General features: G+C 44.4%; 1 protein-coding gene across 2 annotated transcripts in view; it reads left to right on the top strand.

Annotated features, from left to right (window-relative positions):
- Positions 1-92: 92 nt before the first annotated feature.
- ITIH5 (inter-alpha-trypsin inhibitor heavy chain 5) overlaps positions 93-9,227 on the top strand; it is a 49,124-nt gene continuing 39,989 nt past the window's right edge. For both annotated transcript variants that reach the window (XM_009648421.2, XM_035903872.1), the window contains exons 1-3: positions 93-212; positions 4,039-4,083; positions 7,962-8,125. In XM_009648421.2, the coding sequence (XP_009646716.1) occupies positions 93-212; positions 4,039-4,083; positions 7,962-8,125 (329 nt within the window). The remainder of the gene's footprint in view (positions 213-4,038; positions 4,084-7,961; positions 8,126-9,227) is intronic.

Below are 9,227 nucleotides of genomic sequence, written 5' to 3'. Positions count from 1 at the left end.
GTCTGTCCAGCAGCGCAGGCAGCAGCTGCAAACAGTGGGGCTTTCATCTCACCTGCAGGGCAGGGAGCCCCGGCCGGTGCTCGCCCTCCACCATGATCCTTTGGCTGTGGCTCTGCTGGGGTTTCTCCACCTCGGCTGGGCAGCCCGACTCGGAGCTGATGGCGAGGTACCTGGAAGAGGAGCTGATGGCAGACTACAGCATCATGGAGCAAGTAAGTTTTAAGGCGGTTGTTGTTCGGGAGCATCTGGTGGCTGGGGCTGGCTTGTCCCGTCTTAACCATCAGTATGGACGCGCAGGGCAGCCTGCTAAAACATTTATTGCAGCCATCCCTGCAGCGTGCCCATGGCTGCGGCAGCAGCTCGGCTCCACGGGAGGCTGCTACCAGCGAGCAAGGCAGTTGTTGGAGGTGCTAAGCCAGGAGAGACCTCCCGTTCTGGGTGCTGCTGCCTGGGGTTTGGGTTCAAAGCCGATATCCTGAGAGCTGTGCTAACGAGGGAGTTAACGCGGTGTCTTGGCCACACGCCAGCCTGAGTAATTCAGAGTATTTCAGGCTTGGAGGAAAGATTTTCTGCCTATGGTCTCAGTCTTACTGTACTTGATTTTTAACTCATGCTGTATGAAATGAACCACATGAGTTTCAGCTTGTAAAATGCTCCTAGACCAGAAGAGAGAAAAAAAAAAATATTCTGCAAGTGAGGGCTGCTACATTTTGTCATTGTGTGGCTGACATTTTCCAGGGAAATGTAACTGAAAGGGCGATGAACTTTTTGCAAGTTAGCAAGAGAGTTCGGGTGGTGGTTTGGGAAGCTGTGATTTAAAAGGCTGAGCTTCAGATCTGTGCTCACATTCTTCAGGTCCACACCAGCTACTGTGAACACATATTCCTTCTTGGGGAATTCAGCCACAAATTAACATTGTCTTGAGACCCACCTGTCCAAGTGGAAGAGAGTATCTCCACCACTGTTCTGCCAGTGGAGTGGTATCTGGGAACACTCACTCACCTGCTTTAGGGGCAAAGTCAGTTGTGAAAATCAAGCAACTGGCTCACAGTGTTGAAATAAACTGGCTGATCTTGCTTGAAGCCAATAAGGGTGTTTTCACAGGAGCTGTGTTGCTGGCAGAGGAGTGGCAGCAGTAACTTCCAACAGAAAAGCAGTGATGTATAAAGAGAGGTGGTGATACAGTCCCCTGGGATAGCCAGATCTAGAGGAGGCCATCTATCCATCCTCACTGAACACATGAGCTAGGGTAAGAAGAGGCACGTGCTTACCTAGAACAACATACTACATCCCTTATAAGCAAATCTCTAATTCTGGAGAGCATATAAGGCTGTGTTTTACTGGAAGGATCTTCCTACACAAAGGCAAATACGGATACAAGTCTTTGCAGGATCGTTGTATTTTTAATGAACGATCACTGCAATTGCAATTACTTGTTGGCTCATCCAATGATTGACCACTCTGCTAAGGTTGTTGACAAGGTTGCTAGTTATTGCCATTGCACTAGAGGTAGTTCTTCTGGACAGCTCTTCACAGGCTTAGTACTGCCCAGCTTATTCTCTGTATGCCATGTTAAGACTAGCAGATGGCAACAGCTATGGGGCTACTACTAGCAAGTATTGGGCTTTAATGAGTGCTTTGGAAGACCTTAAAGATGAAGGTGGATGGGAACTTAGAAATTATTCCTTTAGATGATGCTAGTGAAGCTGGCTGGTTCAAAACACTTCGATGGACTGATCAGTATCATAAACCGTGCAGCAGTGCTTTGGCAGTAGTCATGAAGTCCTAGCAAAGAGAATACTGTTATCTGGTGATGCTTAGTTACTCAACGATGTCTACTGGCTATCCTCAAGACTTCAGAAGGTAGCTTTTGAAGGACCAAGCCATACAACACCTTCTTATGGAAATCAGCAAGTAAATAAAATGGGTGTGTGGTGAGGGAAGATAAAACCAGGAACCAAATTTCCAGTTTCATCCATTGGTCAGTAAAAAACATTGTGACCATTCCATACAGGGTGACAGGTGGATTTGTTCCAAAAGGTAATCCTGTAGTAAAAAAAGTACTGAGGATCACTGATCTCTCATTCCTGCCTCTGCTCCAAGCAGGATCAGCTTCACAGGCATTTGTCTGGCTTGTTCTGAAGAACCTGTGGTGATGGAGACTCTGCAGACTCTCACAGCAGGCTCCTGAGGTGCTTTACTTGCCTGAGATAATATACCCAGACAGAAAGTGTCATCGAAAATTTAAACTGCAGAGAATTCCTCTTGGCATAAAGATCTCTGAGACCATCATGCCAGAAGAGCACTAACAAGTAGAGGAGATGAGAGTTTGCCTGGACTAACAGAATAGCTCAGTAGGTATCCTCCTCCTCTCCTCTCCTCTCCTCTCCTCTCCTCTCCTCTCCTCTCCTCTCCATTGAGAATTTCCCCAGGGAGCTGTTTTTCCTTGGTTCTAATTTTACAAGATGTTGGCTAAAATAATGAAGAAGGAAATATTAAGGCTTCTAGCAGAGGAGACTTTAATTTCTCCATTGGGCTTTCCTTAGCTTTGCAATGCATGATGTAAACAGACATAAAATCATCTCTTTGGCAAGGAGTGCTGTGTAAATCAACAGAAAGGGCAAATCAGGTAAAAAAATGTCATTACATTCCTCTGCTCTTTGGAATTTCACCAACATTTTAACAAGTCACTTGGCTTCCCTCTTTGACAAGAGACTTGTAATCTGGTTTGGGAGGGATTTGATTTGGAGATGTTGCTAAGCTGAGACTTACAACATGTGCAGGGAAGAAGTCAGAGGAGTTGTTGTGAAGGGCAATACAGTGAGTATGATTGCATTATCATAGGTGATGCACTTTGTTTCATAATAAAATCTTTGGCTGAGTTTAAATATCTTTATTTCCTTTTTGCACATAACCAGTGCTTTCTGTCACTGGGCAATAATCCACAGTACCTGCGGAGAGTTTTTAGGCAACAGATCTGCTGTTGAGGTAATACCAACAAAGCTGAAGCTGTAACATTAATTTACACAAGTCCTCCCTTGGTGCAAGTCCACACATGCAGCAGAACAGGGTTATGCTGGATAAGCTCCACCACATGGGAGCTAGGTATTCATAGAATCATAGAATCATAGAATGTTTGGGGTTGATCACCCAGTCCAACCCCCCTGCAGGGAGCAGGGACACTGCTAACTAGATCAGGTTGCTCAGAGCCCCATCCAACCTGGTCTTGAATGTTTCCAGGGATGGGGCCTCCACCACCTCTCTGAGCAACCCGTTCCAGTGTTTCACCACCCTCATTGTAAATAATTTCTTCCTTAGACCCAGTCTAAACCTACCCTGTTTTAGTTTAAAGCCATTACCCCTTGTCCTGTCACAGCTGGTCCCTGGTATTAACCTGGTCACTGCTGAAGCTCAAAGCAGCCGCACTGTGCTGAGCTGAGGACGGCATCAGGTGACTGGGCTTGTCGTGCCCTCAGCCCTCTCCCTGCCCAGTGTCTGTAACCCATGATGAGTACTGAATGCTCTTGCATGGATGTAGACAACTTCTGGAGTGGGGAATGGGAGTTGGCTTTTACTCGCCTGAGGATGTAGATGGGTCCTGCATGACATCTGATGGGTGTTGTGGACCATTTAGTAGCCCTTCTCATCATGTGCCATATAGCATGCAACGGGGCAAAACCAGTGACACACAGCCTTGGTGGGACTCCATAGGAAGCTATAAGGGAATACGCTTCCAGGGCCAAGACGTAGCATCCAGGGCTAGCGTTAAAGGCTGAGGTTCCTGTCTTCATACAGCGGGTCTCTTGGCAAGTAGCATTTGCAAAACACACAGTACCTCATCTACAAGAGCCGCATTCCACTGCTGAGCTTTGATCAATGGGTCTGTTAATATAGAAGAGAATTGGGTTTTAATTTTAACCAGAGGAACATTTGAACTTGGCCATGGGTGATCAGTCACACAACCCGTGCCTGAATTTAAACAAGTGACATGTCTTCTGTAGTTGACAAGGCTCTATTAACTTCCTTAACTCTTTGCAGGTTGCACGCCGTGTTCCAAGACAGGCCAAATTTTTGCAGAGGCTGGTACGTATCACTCTGTGTCTTTATCTTATCTCATGGGAATTACACTTGCTCTATGTATATAGGTGTGTGTGTGCATCCCTGTGCCCAGGAATGAACTATGTCAAGTGGGTGATGGTAGGGTGAGATTCTAGGCAAAAAAAAAAATCTTCATTTTGATCAATGCAACAGGTACAGGTTCTTCTAATACTTCCCAATACATCTTCTCAACCCCAGATTTGGAGAGAGAAAACATCCAATGCAACAAACCTCACTGATGCAGTGAACATAAGCCTGATGAAATCTCATTGAATTTGCAGAGAAAGGGAGAGTTTGCTTTGAAATTTGAAGATCTCTGTTGTTCTCTCTTGATGAAGATGCCAAAATTTACTGAAGAAAGGAAGAAAACAAGGAAGCCAATATCCTTCTTTCAGCATGGGAACCTAAGCTTTAAGATGTTTACCTGCAGTTGTGAGATGCACAGCAAATCTGTGAGAGCTGGCTGTATGTCTGCGCTGAGAGTTGCACAGCCTGGATCAAAACTTTAGCTAAAGAGGCAGCCAGTGAAATTGCTGTTCAAGGCCAGTTATTTTTTCTGGCTTTTCTGAGGTATGGGGGCTTCCAAGTTGAGAACTGGAGGAAATAATTTCACACACTGAGCAGCCATCACATGTTAATAGCTTCTGATCCCTTTGATCTTTGACAGATTTGAATCAGCAGCCTAGAGGAGAGCAACCCTCAGTCTTACTACCAGTTTATTACTTCTAATCTGTGATATGGTCAACTTGTTTTGATGAAAGCAACTGATAAAGGTGAAAGCATGGAGTGTATTTCCTTGATCTCCAGCTCTCTTCTGTCTTTCCAAACATTTAATGTAAACAAGCATAAAATCATTTGTTTGGCAAGAAAATTTCAGCTCCTAGTTCATCATAATCTCCAAGACACCTTCATAAAGCATCCAGCCAACCTGCCTCACAGCAACGTGCTAATCTGCTGCCTTGGTGTTCCCTAGCTTTATTTTTAATAGGGATAATAAATCACAGTAATAATAATATTAAACAAATGGTTTGTTTTGTTTTTTCCTTTGTGCTGCCTCTCATCTTCTGAAGGCCTTAATAAAAAGAGGAGAAAACAAACAGGCATTTGCGCAGCTGTAAGTCAGAGCATCAGGAGCTGATGGATTGTGCAAGAGCTCCAGGGAACGCACAAGAATCACAGACTGGAACTTGGGCTGCCCGCCAAGCCCGACCTAGCAACCTGTTTGGAAACTGCCTCTGCTCCCACCGTTTATATTTTGCATATACAAGGAAAGGCAGATCCCTTCCAGGGATGGAAGATGAATCAAGTTCTTTCATCCTCAGCTGTATGTGATGCCCTTACTCAGTGTTTGCTTTCTCCAACAGCAACTCCTATCCACCAGGAAGATGGAGAGGTGTTGAATGTCTATTTTTCCTTTGGTTTTGCTGTTCCTCAGTCTGTGAGGGTATCAGAGCTAGAGCTTGTTTGATGGGATAGAGAGATATGACAGAGAGCAGTTGAAGCTGGCAAATAGTAGATTCAGAAAACAAAACGAAGCGATGTGATTCTTCATATAAAATATCATTAAGCTGTGGAACTCCTTGCTGCAAGATGTTGAGGATGCTAAAAGTTTATATGGATTCAAAAAGCAGCTGTGTGAATACACAGAAGAAAAATCCACAGAGGTTTACTAAAAACAGAAATACCACCCTTGGTTCAGGAGTTCCTTCAGCCACAAATTACTGGAAGCTGAGAGAATATTTCTGAGTAGTATCCCTGCAGGCTGGACTGATTTTATACTCTTCTCTAAGCATGCACTATTAATCTCTGCCAGTGATGGGCTAGGGGGTTAGAATTGCCTTTGTTCTCACCCAGTACAACCATTCTTATGTTCTTGTCATAATAAGGGCAAGTTCATGTCCTCTGTCACATTCTAAAGACCTTCTGACTTCAGATAAATCCATCACTGCATTCACAGTGTTAAGACTCGGTGTCAAATCTGTCACTGCAGAACCACCTTGTACCTCAAGTAAAAGGCAAAGGGCTTGATTCTCCCTTGCTGTTGAGCTGTCCACCGTGTTTGAACCCACAGCTTATGATGAAATTCAGAACATGGGAGTGGATGCAGGACATTTGGAACCTAAGAATTTGCTGTAGTTTCAGACTCCTTTTACTCCTGTTATTAAATCCTCTATATCTCTTGCTATGCCACAGGCAATTTGTGGTATGGAAGACTGAATGAAACATCAGCTCATTATATCTGGAAACATTCCTATAACACTACTTCCGATCAAAACTCCCCATCCTATCCCTGTTCAGGATAATTAGACCAGAAAGCCACGCCTATGTATCAGGAAAGGTCCTAAGAACAGCAGGATCTAGTTCTAATAAACAGCGACTGAGTAAAAGCCACTAGTGGCCTAAGGAGGGGACATCAGATCTGAGCAATGTGTCCTAGTCTAGGTCCATCGCACTGAGCTGTCTGAAATCAGTGCAACAAATCACACCCTAGAAGTGCTAATTTCTTGTCATTGAGCTCCATGTGAGCTGAGCCTGTGCTAAGCCTGTGCTAAGGATGATCATGGACACAGAGCACATCACACATTCCCCAGCTGTTAAAGAGATCTATCACATTAGGTTCATTTGAGACACATTTTTCAGAGTCTTTCCAAGCCTTGAAAGTGTAGGCAGGTGGGGCTTTATTTCCAAGTCTATCGACAGTTTTATGTTTGTTTCCAGTGGATCCTCATTCCTCCATTTGCCTGGAATTCATTAGCCCAGCAGCCTGGTTAGTTGAATGCTCACTTATTATTGCTTCTGATGCCATCAGCTACTGCAGAAATGTTCCTGTTTCATACTTGCTCATACAATCACTCGCTCCCTTTGTTAAGCCATTTGTCAAAATTATTTTTGTTCAGAAAAAAAGCCTGGAAGTGCGGCTGAAGAGCATGTTCTTGTCTTCATGAGTCTGATGTAGCTGTGACTTTTTATCAACCTCATCAGGAAGAGTCTCAGTTTATTTGGCTTAGTGAAGTTGTTCCATATTTGCAATGTATTTTACTCTTTAGCTTCCTTCTGCTTTTCAGGGTTTGGTCTTTGACTGTTTAACATACAGAACTTTTTTTTACATGGTCTGCTTATGATTAAATACACTGAAGTCTTCCAGGAAGAAAACTGTTGAGCTCCATGGAGATGTTTCTGTCAAAAAATCACGTTAGACTGGAGAAATGCTCCAACCCAGGACTTGCGCACGAAAACACATTCCCAAGAAGCAGAAATTGGCTTTCAGCTTCCATTGCTACATCATGTGTCATTCATTGCAGTCTCTGCTGCTTCTCTGCTGGAAGGAATCCAGTGTGGGCTAAAAGGCTTAAAATATTTTGCCTGAGACATCACAGTGTCAGTGTTTCTAATTAAGTCTCTTCCATCCATTGGCTGAGACCTCCAGGATGGATTCTCAGCAGAGGAGGACTCAGCCATTAAGATTCTCAGCAGAGGAGGACTCAATCACTGACAGCAGTTTTTCTGTTTACGTAACTTACGGATCTGACTGTGTGAATTTGAAGATGCTGCTTCATACACAGTGATATCAGGCTGGCATAATCAGAGCTCTCATCCTTCCCTGACCAAGCCCTGGAGAATGACTGTGGCCTTTGCTCTGTGCATGATCAAAGGCAGTGCCATGTCCCTGGTTTACATTTTGCAGATCACCTGAAATTTTGAGGGCAATCCCACCTTGCCTGCTGCTGCCTCTTTCATAGGGGAGACTAATATTCCTAGGGTGGTAATTTGCTTGAGCATATTAAGTATTAAAGCCATGGAAGCACTGAATGGGTGAGTTATCTAGCTGTCAGTCTTAACAGGTTATCTTTTGATACCCACAGGAAACTAGGCCTCGGATGTCTGAATTCAGTGTGAAATCCACAATCATTTCTCGGTATGCTTTCACCACGGTGTCGTGCACGATGGTGAACAGCGGATCTGAGGCACGCGAAGCTGTGTTTGAGATGCAGATCCCAGCTGCAGCCTTCATCTCCAACTTTACCATGTAAGTAAGTAATGCTGACAGCGGGGTGGACAATGGCTCTCCCATCCCACAGGTAGCTCTCTGAGATTTCAAAAACTGGCTAATCTGCTGTAGGACTGTATTGAGGCCTTTTTGCATTTCTTTGGGAAAAATAAAACCACACACGTGATATACTCCATCTGAGATTGGTCATGGCCCCAAAGCACAGAGCAAGTCCTTGGATGACAGGGTGCTAAGATTCAAGTCCTCAATGTACATGGGGAAGAAAATTATTCTATTTGCCATCTGAGTGTCTTGTAACAGCTCTCTTCTCCTCTTCTCTCTTTTATTTGGACCAAATTATCTCTCCTAGCCCTCAGAAGCCTTTCCAATTAAAATTTCAGTGGCACTGACACACAATAGTTACCTTTCCTGAGTGTGGTGCCTAAGAAGCTCCTTGTTGTTCCAGGTTCTCCATACTGTCAATGGAGGAGGAGAGTCAACTCCAACTAGTAGATAGGCTCACTTGCTGCTGGAGATGGTAGTCATTCTCTGTGGATAATAGCACAAGTAGAGGGCAACCAAGCTCATACTGAAATGACTCAATAAGGAATAAATTAAATTCTTGTTTTCAAAAACGTTTGGTTTGGACATGCTCCGATCCCTCCTATGGGTAGATACTGGGACCACAGCTTTGGACTTGACCTAGCAGATAGGGGACCAACTCTTTTAGAAAGACTTCTATTTGGACTGAGTAGAAGGAAAAACAGTCTTCTGTTATTGGCCAGCCAAAACATATGCTAAGGGCTGTTTCCTTATGGAATCCATGGCCCTGTGACTTATTCCCAGGGAGAAGCATTTTAGTTCGAGGGGCAGCTAACTGAAAGCAGTCATCCTGAAGATTGCCATGTGTATTGACACAGAAGGTGGATCTGAGACCAGACAAAAAAAAGTGCTCATTGGGATTCTTGGCAATTGCTTTGCTTTCTGTTTTGCATCCTTACTCTTTGGAGATTACCTACTGGACTGGCATTTTACAGAGGTAAACTCCTGGACTAAAAATGTACTCTGCTGGTTGTGGTGGATTGACCTTGGCTGGACACCAGGTGCCACCAAGCTGTTCTATCGCTCCCCTCTTCAGCAG

This window comes from Egretta garzetta, unplaced genomic scaffold (genome assembly GCF_000687185.1).
Source record: "Egretta garzetta isolate BGI_Z169 unplaced genomic scaffold, ASM68718v1 scaffold260, whole genome shotgun sequence".
NCBI classification, from domain to species: Eukaryota; Metazoa; Chordata; class Aves; order Pelecaniformes; family Ardeidae; genus Egretta; species Egretta garzetta.
The sequence above is the reverse complement of the archived record's forward strand: the minus strand, read 5'-3'. Positions and strand labels throughout refer to the sequence as shown.